This window comes from Pleurodeles waltl, chromosome 1_1 (genome assembly GCF_031143425.1).
Source record: "Pleurodeles waltl isolate 20211129_DDA chromosome 1_1, aPleWal1.hap1.20221129, whole genome shotgun sequence".
NCBI classification, from domain to species: Eukaryota; Metazoa; Chordata; class Amphibia; order Caudata; family Salamandridae; genus Pleurodeles; species Pleurodeles waltl.
The window spans coordinates 937,821,194-937,840,437 of NC_090436.1; the positions used below are offsets into that span (position 1 = coordinate 937,821,194).

Here is a 19,244-nt window from a genome sequence, read left to right on the forward strand (position 1 = left end):
TCAGCAGAGAAGACTGACACCTTTCACGGTGGAGCTGTTGTCCCTGGCGGGCACGCCCTATCTCAGCTAGTACAACACACATTGGCACCCAAAACAGCCAAGAGGTATGCAACTTACCAAAAAGATTTTCGAGATGTTACAGAACTGCAGTCTTTCAATGACCAGCAGGGCACTGAACACTCAGCAGAATGCTTTGGGCATTCGAGGATAAGAAATCCCTACTGTGCGCTCAAGTGCATCTAGCAGCAGTGGCACATTGTGCAAAGTTAGCCACCGGACAGAACCCAACATCATCTCATTACCTGAAAGCAGCAATGAAGGGCTGGCGGCACCTGGAAGGGCCAGAAGTGGGCAGGAGGAGACCCATTGAGTGCAACTCCCTAGCTCACATAGTGGAGGCGTTGCCTGTGGTATGTAAGAACGCCTCAGAGTACACGATGTTCAAGGTGGCATTCACACTGGCGTTCTTTGGAGCCTTCAGCGTAAGTGCACTGGTGGCTTCAACAAAGCAGGAGACTGGGGGAGGTCCTGTCTTTAGGTACAGGACATGCACTTGGAGAAAGGTGTGGGGAAATAACCCTAAGGAGGTCCAAAGCAAGCCAGCACGGGAGGGGCGTTGTTGTGAGGCTGATGAGGTTATCAAGCCACGAGGTGTGCCCAGTGCACTGGATGGCAGAATACTGAGCATTCCGCCCACCAGGAGGTGGTCCACAGGAATGAGGACTGCCTTAACAAATTTCAGTTGAAAGCAGTGTTTAGGATGGCTCTTGCAAAGGTGGGGTTGCCAGCAGATGATTTTGGAACACACTCATTCCGCCAGGCTATTGGCAGCACAAGCTTACCATGGTCCGAAATTGTCCAGGCAGACATGGAGGGGGGTGGGGAGCAAGGGAGAGGGGGCAGGCAGTCCACCAGCGCCCTTGAAAGATCAAGAAAGAAGCTCAGTGTAGCAGTAGCAAAAATCTACTGGGCAAACGGGTGGGATGCCATCAGGCACGCCCTGGTCAACTTGAGACAGAGTATTTCACACAGGACAGGGTGCACCTAACTGATGCAGAGCTGGAAGTATTCTGGTTCAGCCTCTGGGAGTCATGGCACTAGCCGGTTGTTAGTAGAAGGAACCCTGGCGGGCAGGGGGGGGAAGCTGCCAGAGGATGTAAGCCCACAGGCAGCATGGCGGCAAAAGAGACAGTTGAGTGAGCTTAAGGAGTTGTGAAAGACCACTGCAGGCACTTACTGTGTGTAAGGCAGTCAGAGAGGAAAAGAGGGATTACATGGCACTCTCAACCCTGCCCGCCAGTCGGCGGAGCACAGCAGACTATACAAGGTAGTGAGTTGGGCCTAAAGTGATGAGATGATGCAATACCCCTCATCACGGTACAAGCAGTGAAGCTCCAGTACTAGGGCCCAATCATCAACAATAAAACGTTGGACTGATCTAGGGGCTAAGTTGACTATTAATCATCCTAAAAATGTATAGCCAGTTGATTTACAGCTTAAATGACATGTTGGAATGATTTATGGTTTGATTTATGATCATGTTTTCCTATGTTTCAACTTGACTTATGGCCTTTAGCGTGATTTGTAACCTTGTGTTAGTACGGTATGCCTTCAGTTGGGCACCGAGAAACATTGGAATGTTAATAACTAAAATAAAGCTGCAGCCAGTAACTTCCACAAGTAGTATGTGTAGACTGTGCATTGCATTTTTGAGTGGGAGTGGCTGCATGCAAAGTTTATTCCTCTAAACTATTTGTATGCAGTAAAGATAAAACTATCTGGGGAAGGTTTAGCGCATCCACTAAGGCAAGTTTAAAACCTTTTTCAGTGGCAAGAATTTGTGAAAGGGAGATCTACTAGTAAACTGTTGCAGGAATTTAGTGTGGAGATCTGTGTTTTGTCTTTACGCAACAGAATGATAGTTCAGAGTATTGCCATGTGTAGTAATTAGTAGCTTCCAAGGTAGGCTGAGACTGTTTTCAAGGATTACATGTGCCTTTTGCGGTTGTATTATACACAAAGGGTTCTAGTAGATGGTGGTCAGACAGATGTGTTGGTGGCAAAGAGGTGAGCATTATAAGTTGTGTAAGATAGAGGTTCTGGCCTTTTTCAGGGGTGAAAATCCGGAATTAAACTAAGATGTGGGCATCTGCTTTCTAGATATTAATTCAAAAAAGCATGTGGTGGCGCCTAGAGTAAAGGTGTTGGTAGTTATGGGGGGCTATACATCAAAGATTGAGAGGGATAGGAGAACCGATTGAGTGCTTTGATGGTGATAATAATAGTCATTGGTGTGGAGATCAGGATGAGGTAATCAGCAGTGTCAAAGGCTGTTGAGAGGTCAAGGAATAGAAGGTTAGAGCATTAATTACACTAAGCTGAGGTAAAGAAAACCAGCTATACGAGAGCTGTTGGTTCCAGTGCATTGTAGAGCTCTGAAGCCTGATTATCAAAAGTGTTATGAGGTGTGAAGCAGTTCAAAATAAGATACTCCAAGATTTTGAATGACAAACTAGGGTGGGAAACGAGACTGTTGTTAAACTGGCTCAATAGTTCAGCTGTGTAATTGCCTGACCTTGAGGGCATAGTTGATTCTAGAGGTCCAGCAAGGCACATGGCTCTGAGAGAGCCAGGAAGTGAGTTATCTGGAAGGAATTTACCAAGTAGGGCCAAATGAAAGGGATTGCTCAGGGGTTTATGGGGAATATTGGTTTAGTGGTGAAGTCAAGTCCTTCTTAGGAGGAACCCCGTAGCACCTAGTGGGCAGTAAACAAGGACAACATCAATGTTGAAAGGGCCAGAAGCTGGTACTCAAAAGTACCAGGAGGACCAGTGGTTTGATAGGCTCAGTTGTGAGGAATTTGTTGAGAAAGAAGCATACTCTTCCACTTTTTCAGTTGTTGCATGGCAAGTGAGAGTAAGTGGTATTTGCAATAGGAGGGGCTGCTGGTGAATCTACATCTCTGTGGTAGCGGTGAAGTATAACAGTGAAATAAGAATTATAATTTTCAGTAGTGCATAGACAAGAGGATTGGAAAGGGCTCTGTGCTGTGTTTTTGTATATGTTTAGTTAAGATATAAGCAGAAGATTTCGGAGGTGGGAGATTTGCTTAATCCGGGAGGCGGCACAGCAGGTGTAGCAGATGAGTGCGATGAGAGATGCAGGATGATAAACGTTAATGGGCTGTGGTTGTGTGCATAAAAGCTTGTGACCTTCAGGAGTCGGAAGGATATGAGGAGCAAGCTAATGGTGTGGTGGAGCATGGTGTATTGGAGACATGAAATTACAGTTCAAACTAAGTAAGTTGAAATGTGAGGGCTTCTGTTGTACAATACAGAAAGGTGTGCATTGCACCAAAAATCATTGAACTGTTTGGGATTGGTGTGTACTTCCAGTACAGATTGACTCTTTTAGTTGTAATTGGGTTCTTTTATTTCGAATTTCAATTCACTGTTTCTCCAAAAGTTCAATACATTCAGTAAACCGAGTGTATTCACAGTCTCTCTCCTAAGGTTCAGCTTATGCTATTCAGAATAAAGGGGCCCTTTTTGAGTTCTGACTTATGTCCTCAGTTGAGTGGCAGTTGTGTATGCTGTTTTTCTGCTTGTAATTTGAGCGCCTGGCGTTTGCAAAATGAATTGCTTCTTGGTTGCTTTTGGAAATCTACATCTAAAATGATAGCTTGCAGGTCCTGCAAGATTTGCAGTGAACTGATAGTAGCACGTTCTGAACAATCTAGCACAAGAGGTCTGCGGGTTAGTACTTTCTTATATGCCCTAGGTGCGATTTCACAGAAGAAAAATACCAAAGTTATTCACCCTTTGCAGCACCAAATGATCGGCCAAGCATACTGGTAAACCAATGTGGTATCTCTGCTTCCAGGCCCACAGAACTATAAACTGGGTAACAGGAGGACTGCAGCTCCATCCACTCCCTCACACCCACTAATTGCTCAATGATTCTGTATATCTCCCCATTCTGAGGTAAGGATGCATCAGCCCAAAGTCCAATCATGAGAGGTTTGGGAAGACCAGCCCACCAATTATAGGTGTTTGGTGTTGCAGGAATCACTGGGTTCACAGTGACCTGCTGATAAGGGTTGTGTTTTGGAAGTGGTGACAGGGGAGCATGCTGTAGTATTGGAGGTTGGTGAACCCAGGGCACTGCTTGTCCTGTTACAACCTGCTGACTGTCGCTGAACTAGGTACTACAGTTGGATTACACCTACATCACTTCAGAGGGTGAAACACCACCACAGAGGCCTGTACAACACGATGTAGAACTGCAAAGATAAGTCACTAGATCATTAGAACAACTGAAGCTGGTAAATGACTGGAGTCTACAATAATGCCCTCATCTGTATATTTCAGTGTTGTGGTGGTGTTTGAGAAGCTTCGTGGAGGAGCCTTCCACTATCTTTTTCTCGTCTCTAAAAAAAAAAAAATTGTAAAATGGATACTGGATGTTTTTGGAGTTGGATTTAGTTATTAATGTTTTTAAACAACTAATATGTTCCTGATGTAGCGACGTTTTAGAAGACTTCAGGAGAGCTGTAAGCTGTTTTCCATATGATAAGAGTCGAGTCTGCTGGCAGCTGTAGTCTCCTAAATATTTGTGGCTTGAGGTATTAGCCACCTCTCCTGTGTCGTCATATCTCACTTTAGAAGAGGCAAGGCTGCGGGTTTTGTAAATATTAACACCATGCGTAAAAGTACCTTTCTACCTGTGATATGGAATGATGAATAATCCTGTGCTAGCGCCCTCTGGTGCAATGGCAGATTCTGGGGCACATTGTATCTCTAGTTTACACCAGAGCTTTTGAACTATTACAAATGCAGAGAAAGGTGGAATGGTTAAAACTAAATCAAAGGAAAGAATACAAGAAACAAAGCCTAAGCTAATCACTGTTCTGTTTCCAAAGCTTTGAAAGAGAAATTGTTGCACAAAAGTGTGAAATGGCTCAAAAACATATGTACTTACAAAATTCGGACCCTAGATTATCGACGTCTAATTAAATCTTCTTACTTTTTTTAACACAACTTAAGGTACCAGTAGCTTTCCAAGACGTGCTAGTGGTGGAATACCAGCGAAACACTAAGCCTTCATGTATCAGTGTTTTTGTCTGCTTTGTGCTTTAAATCTGATCATTAATACAAAAAGTGGCATGTTAGAAGTTTGTCTGCTTTTCATGGAGAGATATAGTCCATTGTTTCAACGTACATTTTGTTGAGCTTTATTTTTGTATCTTAGGAACATTGCTTGATGGGAATCAGGGGAACGGTGCGGCGCAGCACTGATGGGGACTTCATCCACGCCAATGTGGATATCGACCTCATAATCACAGAAGAACCTGAAATTGGCAACATAGAGAAGCCAGTTGAAATTTTTCACATCATTGAACATTTCTGTCTGGGCAGGAGACGACTACACTTGTTTGGAAGGGACAGCACCATCAGGCCAGGTACATGGGTATTTATTAAGTGTTTGTTTTATAAAACACTAGATGCCCCCGAAACCACGTGAAAGTGCTGATGAATATGCTATTTACTTGTAGGACCCCTTCATGATTAAAGATGCTTAAATAGTGCATTCTGCATTGAGAATAAGATTGAGTGATGCTTTTTTGGTTCTTGTGGTGACTCATCAACTTGCTTGTATACCTGTAGAAGCTGTTCTTCATGAAGCACTTCGTTAACCATTTGCCTGCCTCAATAGCCTCATTTGCAGACTTAAACATAATGGGGAAACTCAACAGCTGAAATGCTACAGATTGAGCCTATTGAACGTTTCTCAGAAATCGTTTACACGCTTCTGTTCAGTCTGGCCATGTCGTTGGATCTCTCCATTTTGCCCTGTATTTTAGGATACCAGCTGCCACTGTGAACCACAGCACTTTTATCCTTGCTTTAATTTATTATGATGATGTTAAAAAAAAAAAAAAAGTTGCAAGCCGTGTCTTCACTATTTTCACCGTATTTCTTTGCCCAATTCTTTTTCTTAACACATTTCAGCATCCTGCTCCTTGACTTTACTTAACCATGATGTTATTTTAAGTATGCTTATATTTTCGTCAAGGACACTTATTGACTTATCCTTGTTGTTTACATTTAAATGGTTCATCGGCATAAACAACTTTGCCTTGTATTTTGAAAGTAATTCAAGCATTGGTAAGGTTGTCCTAGTGATGAGCAAGTCATCTAGACACCCAGTGGTTCTCCGTTTTTACACTTTATGGAGTTCATTCATAATGCTTCCGAATGTGCTTATCTTAAAGTTTTTTTTTTTCGAACTCATTAATACGTCACTGAATGCTCACCGTTTAACTGATTAAAAGGCTAAGGTGCGAAAGCCTTTTGTTAGAGTAATATTTTGCATTAATTTACATTTATATAGACTATTCAATCTTCCAAAAATGTAACATTGTCATGTGCCTTTACGCTGCTTTCTAAATTGCGGTGTACTTAACTTTTGAACAAATCATGAGGCGTTTATTTTTTTATTATTTGCCATTTTGTATAGCACATTCCAGATCCAGAGACGTGAAAGTGCTTTGCTTGAGGAAACAGTTATTTTGAAAAACCAACGAACGTCCTACAAGGAATATAGTTAGAAAAAACAAATTATATAGGAATAGTGGCATTAGAAACACATAGTAATATTTTTTCATTCCCTACGTTTCAGTTGCTAAAGTGTCCAGAAATTAATATCAAATACATTATTAGAAAGTGTACAAATATTAACAGGAAATGGTCTCTTTTGGTGGCGAAATCTACAGTTGTCAGGTGCACTTTCACCTTTGAAGAAAGTTTTGAAATGATAAGTGCTCCAGCTCCTTTTTGGAACGATAGGTGTTTCAGTTCCCTTTCTAATTCCTCAAAAGATGGGTTTATGCATATCACCCTGGGAATAGAGTTTCGAACGTTTGGGATGCTTCCAAAAACGACTGCGATATGGTTCTTTCTCGTTTTTTATTTGAACTCTGGCGATTCGAAGATGAGCTTACAGTGATATGGGGATAGCAGTCCATGACGTTTAATAAGTCTGCCCAGGACTCCAAAATTTCAGTTTTCCTTTTGTGGATCATTTATTTTGTATTTAATCAATTATAACACAAGACATCCAAAAACTCCCAAGTCAGCGCTTAAGTTTACACATATATTAACTTGTTTTTAAGATCCACGGTTTTTTACAGTGCAAAACAGAAACATATTTCTTCAGTCCTGCTTGTTGGTGTTCGTTTTCCTCCAAACAAACTAAAAATTAAAAAATATATTATTTGGCATTAACATTCTCTTTTTGAATGCCTGAGAGAAGAATAGGACTCGAAACTGCAGCTGGAAAACACTGTCTGTGTGTCAGATTTTAGCATGTTTTAAAAAATGTTGATGTGAATTTGGGCAATTAAAGATCCTAAAATAAATTCTGAACAGCAGTTTAAGTCCACAAAGTGAAGTACTGAGCTAAACACCGGGCAGCAGTTGCACACAGCTGGTTTGGAGATGCAAGCAAGTTGGATTCTTGGCTAATGGCTCTGGTCTCAATTTGCTACAGGCCTGTTTATAACGGCTGGCCATTTTTGACCGTCTTGCCTCCAGCCTTTCCTAGTATCTGTAAACTTTACTTTCCTGGTGACGGTGAATTAAAATTGTGACATCTGTAAACTAAAGCATGCATTTCGCAGTCATGCCATTTCTAATTTTTTTGTGTTTTAGTTTTATTAGGTTCAAAATAGATAAACCATTAAAGCAGAACAAGATAGCAAAAAAAATATCAAATATTGCATACAATTACATATGACATCAATACTCTTAAAAACATATTAAATGTGCCGCCACAAAAATACAGTGCATAAAAACTTATAATGAACACCATAAAAACACTCTGTTCTTATTCACAACTATACCTCAGCCTTATGGCAACTTTTAAAAAGCTAAGTACATTGAAAATGTCCCCCGAAAGCATTTGTAAATACATAAGAGCCAGCTTGACTTGTAAAAATGTGCCCTCTTCAAAACAGATACAAGATAGGCCTTCCGGGGCATTGCATAGGAACTACAAACAATCGTAAAGTTCAGGGTATCCTGCAGAGACCTATTGTTGCTACTGCAAAACGCAAATATGTAACCCCTGAACTTGCCCTGTGAATAAGCAAACAGATAAGGTAACAAGTCTGTTTGAAACCTGGTTAGCAGGAAGGGATCATGCCCATTCGTAACGAAAAGAAGATAGAGTACAGTGGATAACACTGTCTTCAGCACTATGTGATGAGGGACACTAGGCTTCAGCAAGACAGCCCCTCTGTTTCCAAGGTTCTCTGTCTAAACAAAATGGGTCCTAATCCAAGTGTAGTCAGCCTTGCAGATCCCCTCTGGGATACTAAAAAGGTCACACCTGTAGGAAGTTGGCTCTGTATGTGCTATTTCAAAGTAAGGAATAGCATGCACAGAGTCCAAGGGTTCCCCTTAGAGGTAAAATAGTGGTAAAAATAGATAATACTAATGCTCTATTTTGTGGTAGTGTGGTCGAGCAGTAGGCTTATCCAAGGAGTAGTGTTAAGCATTTGTTGTACATACACATAGACAATAAATGAGGTACACACACTCAGAGACAAATCCAGCCAATAGGTTTTTGTATAGAAAAATATCTTTTCTTAGTTTATTTTAAGAACCACAGGTTCAAATTCTACATGTAATATCTCATTCGAAAGGTATTGCAGGTAAGTACTTTAGGAACTTCAAATCATCAAAATTGCATGTATACTTTTCAAGTTATTCACAAATAGCTGTTTTAAAAGTGGACACTTAGTGCAATTTTCACAGTTCCTAGGGGAGGTAAGTATTTGTTAGGTTAACCAGGTAAGTAAGACACTTACAGGGCTTAGTTCTTGGTCCAAGGTAGCCCACCGTTGGGGGTTCAGAGCAACCCCAAAGTCACCACACCAGCAGCTCAGGGCTGGTCAGGTGCAGAGTTCAAAGTGGTGCCCAAAACACATAGGCTAGAATGGAGAGAAGGGGGTGCCCCGGTTCCGGTCTGCTTGCAGGTAAGTACCCGCGTCTTCGGAGGGCAGACCAGGGGGGTTTTGTAGGGCACCGGGGGGGACACAAGTCCACACAGAAATTTCACCCTCAGCAGCGCGGGGGCGGCCGGGTGCAGTGTAGAAACAAGCGTCGGGTTTTCAATGTTAGTCTATGAGAGATCTCGGGATCTCTTCAGCGCTGCAGGCAGGCAAGGGGGGGATTCCTCGGGGAAACCTCCACTTGGGCAAGGGAGAGGGACTCCTGGGGGTCACTTCTCCAGTGAAAGTCCGGTCCTTCAGGTCCTGGGGGCTGCGGGTGCAGGGTCTCTCCCAGGCGTCGGGACTTTAGGTTCAAAGAGTCGCGGTCAGGGGAAGCCTCGGGATTCCCTCTGCAGGCGGCGCTGTGGGGACTCAGGGGGGACAGGTTTTGGTACTCACAGTATCAGAGTAGTCCTGGGGTCCCTCCTGAGGTGTTGGATCGCCACCAGCCGAGTCGGGGTCGCCGGGTGCAGTGTTGCAAGTCTCACGCTTCTTGCGGGGAGCTTGCAGGGTTCTTTCAAGGCTGCTGGAAACAAAGTTGCAGCCTTTCTTGGAGCAGGTCCGCTGTCCTCGGGAGTTTCTTGTCTTTTCGAAGCAGGGGCAGTCCTCAGAGGATGTCGAGGTCGCTGGTCCCTTTGGAAGGCGTCGCTGGAGCAGGATCTTTGGAAGGCAGGAGACAGGCCGGTGAGTTTCTGGAGCCAAGGCAGTTGTCGTCTTCTGGTCTTCCGCTGCAGGGGTTTTCAGCTAGGCAGTCCTTCTTCTTGTAGTTGCAGGAATCTAATTTTCTAGGGTTCAGGGTAGCCCTTAAATACTAAATTTAAGGGCGTGTTTAGGTCTGGGGGGTTAGTAGCCAATGGCTACTAGCCCTGAGGGTGGGTACACCCTCTTTGTGCCTCCTCCCAAGGGGAGGGGGTCACAATCCTAACCCTATTGGGGGAATCCTCCATCTGCAAGATGGAGGATTTCTAAAAGTTAGAGTCACTTCAGCTCAGGACACCTTAGGGGCTGTCCTGACTGGCCAGTGACTCCTCCTTGTTTTTCTCATTATTTTCTCCGGCCTTGCCGCCAAAAGTGGGGCCTGGCCGGAGGGGGCGGGCAACTCCACTAGCTGGAGTGTCCTGCTGGGTTGGCACAAAGGAGGTGAGCCTTTGAGGCTCACCGCCAGGTGTGACAATTCCTGCCTGGGGGAGGTGTTAGCATCTCCACCCAGTGCAGGCTTTGTTACTGGCCTCAGAGTGACAAAGGCACTCTCCCCATGGGGCCAGCAACATGTCTCGGTTTGTGGCAGGCTGCTAAAACTAGTCAGCCTACACAGATAGTCGGTTAAGTTTCAGGGGGCACCTCTAAGGTGCCCTCTGTGGTGTATTTTACAATAAAATGTACACTGGCATCAGTGTGCATTTATTGTGCTGAGAAGTTTGATACCAAACTTCCCAGTTTTCAGTGTAGCCATTATGGTGCTGTGGAGTTCGTGTAAAACAGACTCCCAGACCATATACTCTTATGGCTACCCTGCACTTACAATGTCTAAGGTTTTGTTTAGACACTGTAGGGGCACAGTGCTCATGCACTGGTACCCTCACCTATGGTATAGTGCACCCTGCCTTAGGGCTGTAAGGCCTGCTAGAGGGGTGTCTTACCTATACTGCATAGGCAGTGAGAGGCTGGCATGGTACCCTGAGGGGAGTGCCATGTCGACTTACTCATTTTGTTCTCACTAGCACACACAGGCTTGTAAGCAGTGTGTCTGTGCTGAGTGAGGGGTCTCTAGGGTGGCATAAGACATGCTGCAGCCCTTAGAGACCTTTCTTGGCATCAGGGCCCTTGGTACTAGAAGTACCAGTTACAAGGGACTTATCTGAATGCCAGGGTGTGCCAATTGTGGATACAATGGTACCTTTTAGGTGAAGGAACACTGGTGCTGGGGCCTGGTTAGCAGGGTCCCAGCACACTTCTCAGTCAAGTCAGCATCAGTATCAGGCAAAAAGTGGGGGGTAACTGCAACAGGGAGCCATTTCTTTACAACACCCACATAATCTTGAAAAGGGGTCCTGACATACTTAAGCCAGGGAATCTGGAGAGTGTAATCAACAGACAAACAATCCTGCAGGGTCTCCTTACTAACTTTAACATGTGTCCGAGACCAGATGTTTAACCAGAGGGGGAGCAGGGAAGGTCAAAAGATCTGAAATTTACCCTACTCCCAACTACTCTGCACTGAGAAGGAGGAGGTACTTTGCGGCAGACACAGAAGCCTCCTTAAGAACTTATTCTCGACTATTTGCAGCTCAACCTGATAAATATAACCCCAGATTTCCCTCTCACAAGTGGCTTTGGAGATGCATTCAGCTCTATAAATCTGCCCTAACCGCTCGACTACCTAATTTAGTAGCAAAGCTAAAAACAGCTGTGATGCACATGCAAAATCCTCCTTTTTTCCATTGAAATGGGGGTGCCAACTTAAATCTGAGACTTAACAGCAGCCCCAAATAGGAAGAAACATGAGTCTTTCGAAGGGCACAGGAACCTAAGATAAACTTAGTTGGTTTATTAGAACAAGACCCAACTACCATGACATTGGATTTATTTTTGTTGATGGATAGATCCAGCTCTTCCATAAACCTAACAAAAGAATTCAAGATGGACTGGAGACCTCTAGCAGTTCTGGCCAGGAGGACTGTCATCCGCATACAGTAAAACCTGAAGACGAGGCCCCATACATGGACAGTCTGGTTTCACCTCTACCAAAGCCTGCTGTAGACATATATATCATTTACATGAGGATGGAGTTTAACTAATGTACTACATTGTAGTTTTGTAGTACGACCTCAGTGGGATTTTTTTATTTACATTATGTACATCTTTTTCTTTTCTCTGCCTTCTATGAGCATTACATTATGTACATCTTTTTCTTTTCTCTGCCTTCTATGAGCATTACATTATGTACATCTTTTTCTTTTCTCTGCCTTCTATGAGCATCGTGATAATGCCACCGATGTTAAAACATACGGAGTGCAGAACTTGCAAAGGTCTGATCTGTGTATTTGACCCTCAAAACGATTGCACCCATTGCTAGTTTGCCTTAATCATCTTTCAGCTTTTTTACAGGTCTCATGGCACTTTTGTTGGAACCTTAGAATTGGACAAGGCTTCAATAACCTAGTACACTTGAGTCAGTCTTATTTGCATACTTATCCAGTGGCAGTAGTCTCACTCTTTTGCTGTAGCCTACAGTTTCAGTAAGTAGCCTCACCACTGCAAGTCTTTTAGTTTAAGGAAACCAGTCCTCTGTTGCAGGTCTTTCTTATAGCTAAGTGAAGAAAAGGCCTTTTTGTGGACCTAAGCATTCCTGAAACTTTGTGGGACCATGCAGCTTCACTAAAGATGATTGTCTGAGGTATTTGGCATGGGGTAGGTGTCAAGGTAATAAATGTATCCTTAACTGTGGGTATAGTGTGAAATCCCTAACAAGAATTTTCACTTTGGCCCACACGGCCTTTAAGATTGATCATGTGCTTCTACCAGTATCTCAGCATGACAAGAAGTTATTGCCTATGAAACAGATAGGTCTTCTATTCTCTGGAGAAGACTGCCTACTGCGTGGCAGAAGTCCTGACCCTGCATTGCTTTGCTAATGGGAAAGTGTTCAGATCCTAACATATGTCATCCCTATTGCATGCTGTCTCCTCTGATGAAGAAACCACTACACTTGAATCGGAGGGTTCAGTTGATTTTATAGTATTTGTGCCAGATGACCATTCTCCAGACAAAGGTGGAGCCCCTCTTCTATCTTAGGCAATTGATGCAAAACCGCAATAGTGCTAGCTCGTTATCCCTCACAGCTTCTTGAGGAAGTGTTTCCTTTTTGACCCTCTTTAAGTAGGGGCAACTTTCCACCAGGTGTTGTTAAGTTTTCTTGGCCGAAGTGGATTACCCAAGAGACCTGTACTTTTTGAATGACGTATAAATTGCATTCTACACAGTGTACAATTATGATGTATTGTCCAGGCCTCCCCTCTGCTGTCACCAGAAGGGGAGATTATCACTAGGTGACTTTAAGCTGCTTGCTTAAAAAGTCAATGGTTGTCAGTAAAGGCAACTCATTCCAACTATAAAGCGACTCTGCCCCCTTTGTCCCTTCAAGATGATTCATGTTCAAATAATTGTGATTAATTTTGTGGATGGGATGATTTTTACCCTTTTTAGAATGAGGGGTCTTATCACCGTACTTCTGGTCTGGAAGTTTCACTACCTTTACCCCCACCCCCACCTCCACCCCCCCAAAAAAAACACTGTTCAATAGCTAGTCCTATATCTCATACAAATAGGTACACGCTATCCACGTTTCTCCAATAATGGCATCATTAAGTTAGCATATTTAAAATGTAGGCTGATGATGGGTCTTTGTCTCGTTCCCAAATTCAGATGTTTGCCCTCTTTGTTAAACGATAGAACAAAACTGGTCCAACAGTGTTAGCTTTGTTCTATAACCCACAATAAATGTGGAATAAATATATGAATTACAATGGAAAGAAGTATGCTCAAACCCCAGCTTATTATTAAGCAGGGGAATTCATCTGTCATAGTATCGCTGTGCGGTACGTGGCTATGAAGATACTTTCAGCAAAACAAAGATTTTCTGCCTGCATTGTCCATAGAGAGCTTTGGCAAACCCTTTGTGTAAATTAGCTATTAGCCTTCTGGCTGAATACATTTTCATGACACATGATTAACATCTGCAATACTTGTACAGAACATGAAGGGAACGACCATAAACAACTTATGTAATGGCAAAAACTGGTTATCAAAGTTCATCAACTCTTTTACAAGGCTACATCAATGAAGCATTGCATATTCCAAGAAGAAATGCAGAGGTTAGTGTTCCAACAGTCAATCAGCAACTTCCAAATATAAATAAAAGACGTTTCGTCTCAGTGAATATTAGGTGAATCCTAGCCACTCCTTTTCATCGCAAGTGGCCTCTGGTATCCCATTGTCCATGGCTCCTCTCAATCCATTACTGTCCAAGACTGTGAATCCCAAACTCTCCTGCTGTATGTTTCCTAAATAAGTAATCTCGCATCCTGAAATTTCTTGTTAATACTTGGAAAAACTTCTTAATGCAATTGAGCTAGACCTGGTGAAGTTTGGATCATCGACTCTGCGTACCTTGTCATGGAGCATGAAGAGGTGTAGGCCATATTCATGCACTCATACTTAAAGGAAACTTACTTTTACAGTTTGGAAAATTGAATGGTTCTTCTGGTTGGGGTGCCTTTAGGATAGAACCGGAAGTCCGTCTTTGAGGATATAGGCCAGGCCAGGCCAGTAGAGGTACACTTGAAGGATTGATGACTGTTCTGTGCACCTTCATTCCTTAACATCGTTTCGTATATTTTTGGAAAGGTGGAAATATGTGTACATATATGTATGCATTCGATTAACATTCTCAGTTGTTTGCTAGCGCCATGCACGATTAAAAAAATAAAATAGGTACCAAATTAAATATTCTGATCATTTTAAAACGAGGGTTCTCCAATTCCATTGCAGCTCCAAAGCTGGAACTTGGCCTCTACTTTGAGGACTAAGAGTAAAGTGTATCTGCAGCTCGTGGCCTGCGACTGTTATACACTTTACATGGGCATTCACATTAAGATGGAAGGTAGTTGTGTTGAGAGCATGAATACAGGGCTTAAAGCATGGCCAGTTCACGTCCTGTGCACTTTCCCACTGCTGTTGGCCCAAGATTGTGGCCACTGATTTTTGTGCCCAAGCAAGGAAGCAGGATGTGGCTGAAGTGTCTGCTGCACACTCCTAAAGACTGTGCATAGTGGGCTGGAGTGATAATTATGGCTAGAAAATGGCAGCAGGCCGTGAACTGATTTAAGTAACCATTGCACACAACATTTGGGTTTTGGGGCAGCAGAGATGTAAGTTTGGGCAAAAACCATGCACAAGGCCGGATGGGCAACTGCACACATCCAAGGCTGTGCATACGGGATGCAGGGCATGGTGGACCCTGCCCTGAGTTGCCACTCTGCAAAACCAAAGTCTGAGCCTAGTGGTTGCAGGTGGACGTGTACTAGGAAGAGGAAAGCCACATGCCTAATGTTTGCTTAGAGAGAACATGACACCAGCTCTTTGCTAATCGTATGGACTTCCAGTGTAAACACTTGTAGCTTTCAGGGTGATTTGCCTGGAACACCTAAACAACAAATCCTTCACAAGCCAACCTGCTGCCTGGGATTAACGTCGGTCACAATCACCCCAGAACCCTGCAACGAGCAGTGTGCTCTTGATAAAACCCTGGTAACAGGAGGCTGAGATATTATGAATAAGCTGAGCCCAGATTTGAGATTCCAGCAAGGTCTCTGCAAGTTCTGAAAACATTTCAATATTGTGCCTTTTCCCAGACTTAAAAAAGCTGGTAACTTAAAGATGTGCAGAGGTTGAAGGACAATACTGCTGGTTTCTGATGGATACAACTACCTGTGGATTCCTCACCTGATGAATACTCCCATGGCGCCAGCATTAGACGGAAATCTTCTTACTAGTCTCTGCACGTCGACGAGGACGTCACTCTAGCCCACGCGACGCCGTCTGACGTCATACAGGCAATAAGAGGTCCTCGCCGACGTGCCGATGACAGTTCCCTTTTTTCCGTGCATTCGAAACGGTTATCTTCGAGGGAGCTACTGTTACCTTCGTGGTTACAGTGTATTGTCTGCTGCGTAGTCTTCTCTGCGGTAATAATGTCTCAGAGGAAGTTGGGTTTCAAGCCCTGTCGAGAGTGTGGGGGCAAGATGTCAGTTACAGATCCTCACTCCGACTGTCTATGGTGTTTGAGCTCCGACCACGACGTCTCGACTTGCGATTCATGTCAACACATGAATCCGAAGGCCCTCAAAGAGCGTGAGGCCAAGTTATTCATGGCAAAGTCAAAGAAGAAGGAGAAACATCATAAGAAGTCTTCTTCGCCAAGGTCTCACCGGCGTCATCGAGACTCCCGGCGCCGTAGAGACTCACGACGTCATTCCAGCAAGGAGTCTCGTTCGAGGTCACCTTCGGCTCGGCGTTGCCATCTCCGGCGTCACCGACTTCGCCTGGTCAGGCGTCGGTGATTGAGGTGGTGCAGCCTCTTGGGTTTTCTCCGGCGTCGCAGACGTCGAGGCCGGCGTCTGGGTCGCCTTCGATCCAGGCACCCCAGTATCCGGCTTTTCCCACTCCTGGAGCCGATAGTACCGCGTTTCTTAATGCGATGTATACCATCTTTCAGCAGATGGCTCCAGGAGCTGCTCCGGCTGGTCCTTCGGGGCCCTTGGCCTTTTCGTTGGGTGATCCTGCGCCTCTTCGGCCGGCACCCTTTATGCCCTTTCTCCCTTTTGGGAATGTGGGCTCGGCGCCGGTGCCGGCGTCGGTGGCCGCTTCGGATGTTTCGGCCCCGGAGGTTGCCCTTCCGTCGAAGTCAGGATTTTGCCCTGTGACTCCGGTTGGTCCATCGGCTCCAAGACCTCGTCCTCCGGCTCCTGCCTCGGCGCCGAAGCTGCCTGTGGCGCCGGACGCGGCGTCAGATGCTTCTGGAGATCGGCGACGTTCTTCGACGTCGGCGGAGGCCATGTCGACTCCGCGTATCGAGGAGAGACTTCATTCGAGGAGGCGTGCTCTCCGTCTTTTAGAGGAGCAGGAGTACCAGCGAGTCTTAGAGGAGGGAGAGATTGAGGACTCTGGAGACGGACTACATGGTCTGGATACAGCCAGTGGGCTGGACACTTCCCCTGAGTGGGACCTTTCATCTCCAGGGGAATATACGGAGGAGGCTGCTTCCTTTCATGCTGTGGTGAGGAAGGCAGCGAGCTTTTTGGACCTGCCTTTGCCGGTGGCAGAGGCAAAGCAGAATTTGCTGACAGAGGTATTGCATCCGGCCTCTGCTGCAGCTGAGCCTCTCTTGCCATTTAATGAGGCTTTGCTGGATCCGGTGATGGAGGTGTGGAAGAAGCCGGTGTCTTCCTCGGCCGTTCATAGGGCTGTGGCCAGGAGGTATCGAGCTGCACGATCTGACCCTGGCTTTCTCTCTAGACACCCTACGCCGGAGAGCTTGGTGGTGCAAGCCTCCTGTTCCTCAAAGTCAGCGTCTGGTTCCTTCCCGACGGTGCCTGGAGACAGAGACTCCAAGAAACTGGATGCGCAGTCCAAGAAAAAATATTTTCGTCATGCAGTTTGGCGTTGAAGGCCACCAACGCAACGTGCATTCTGGGGAGGTACATCCATGCTCTGATGGATGATATTTCGTCTTCATTTACGGAGCTCCCCCAGGGTCTCTTGGATGTGGTCTCGGACGCCCAGGCTGCCGCAACCCAGATTATCCAGTCTGGGCTGGACACGACCGACTCGGTGGCCAGGGCGATGGGCACGGCTGTGGTGGCAAGAAGACAGGCCTGGCTCCGAAACTCAGGGTTTTCTGCGGATGTGCAGTCGACCCTGCTGGACCTCCCGTTTGATGGGGACAGACTGTTTGGAGCCAAGGCAGATTCGGCCTTGGAACGATTTAAGGAGAGCAGAGCCACAGCCAAATCGTTAGGACTGCAAGCTCCTTCTTCCTCTGCCTCTTCTAGATTTTTCAGGAGGTTTCGGGGATTTGGGCGTGGCTCTTCTTCCTCTTCCTTTCGGGGGAGGTTCCAGCAACCCGCCTCTTCCCTCCCCTATAGGTCATTTAGAGGGAGGGTGAGGGGTGGGGCCCGTACCAGAGGAGCCTCTCAACAGCACTCTGCCTCTTCCTCGTCCTCTGGAGGGGTGCAGCAGGGGAAGCAGCCTTAGGCTTCCACCGTTTTCCACTCACTCCTCTCCTGTAGGGGGAAGATTACAGCATTTTCTCCACAAGTGGAAGTCTATCACAACGGACACTTGGGTTCTCGGCATTGTGGGGAAAGGCTACGCCCTTCCCTTTCGGGAGTTCCCGCCCCTCATCCCGCCCCGCCCATCTTATTGTTCAGAAGAACACCTCCTGTTGCTAGAACAGGAGGTTCAAGTCCTCCTTTCAAAGGGCGCGGTAGAGTTGGTCCCAGAGCAGGAAAAGGGTCGAGGTTGTTACTCAAGATACTTCCTGATTCCCAAAAAGGATGGTCAGTTGAGACCAATCCTGGATCTGAGGATCTTGAATTGGTTCCTCAAACAGGAAAAGTTCAAGATGCTGACCCTAGCACAGGTGCTTTTGGCGTTGAACAAAGAAGATTGGATGGTGTCTGTCGACTTGCAGGATGCTTACTTTCATATCCCGATACTCAAGTCGCACAGGAAGTATCTCCGGTTTGTGGTAGGGTCGCAGCACTATCAGTTTGCGGTCCTCCCGTTTGGTCTTACTTCAGCACCTCGAGTCTTCACAAAGGTGATGTCAGTGGTTGCGGCGGAGCTCAGAAGGAAGGGGATAGCAGTATTCCCTTACTTGGACGACTGGTTGATCAAAGCCAAGTCCCCGGAGCTTGTGTCGCATCATCTGCAGTCAACAACCCAGTTGTTGTTCGACCTGGGCTTTTCGGTGAACGTGCCCAAATCTCACCTGGAGCCCTCTCAGCGCCTCCTGTTCATAGGGGCAGTACTGGATACAACATTGAGTCGAGCCTTTCCTCCGCCTCAGCGGATTCAAGATATTCAGGAATTGGTTCCAATGTTTCGAAAGGGAGCGGTAGTTCCAGTCCTCAAGGTCCTTCGTCTGCTCGGTCTGTTCGCCTCCTGCATTCTGTTGATCACGCATGCTCGCTGGCACATGAGGGCTCTTCAGTGGTGCCTCCGAAGGCAGTGGTCTCAACACAAGGGAGATTTAGAAGGTACTGTCAAGATCTCCAGAGATGCTGCTGTGGAATTGAAGTGGTGGATTGCGGGCAACAATCTTTCACAGGGAAAGCCGTTCGCGCAGTCGCCACCAGTGGCCACGGTCATAACGGATGCTTCCACCCTAGGATGGGGAGCTCATCTGGGGGATCTGGAGATCAAAGGGCTTTGGTCTCCAGAGGAACAGGTGTTTCATATCAATCTGTTGGAGTTACGGGCTGTACGTCTGGCTCTCAAGGCCTTCCTCCCATCCCTTCGTGGTCAGTCGGTACAGGTCCTGACGGACAATACTACCGCGATGTGGTACATAAACAAACGGGGAGGAGTAGGGTCGTACCTTCTCTGCAGAGAAGCTCTTCGGCT

The 19,244-nt window shown here is 45.7% G+C and overlaps 1 protein-coding gene across 1 annotated transcript in view; it reads left to right on the top strand.

The window, feature by feature from the left end:
- METTL14 (methyltransferase 14, N6-adenosine-methyltransferase non-catalytic subunit) overlaps window positions 1-19,244 on the top strand; it is a 156,604-nt gene that overhangs the window by 107,253 nt on the left and 30,107 nt on the right. The window contains exon 10 of the mRNA XM_069230159.1: window positions 5,252-5,462. Coding sequence (XP_069086260.1) covers window positions 5,252-5,462 — 211 coding nt within the window. The remainder of the gene's footprint in view (window positions 1-5,251; window positions 5,463-19,244) is intronic.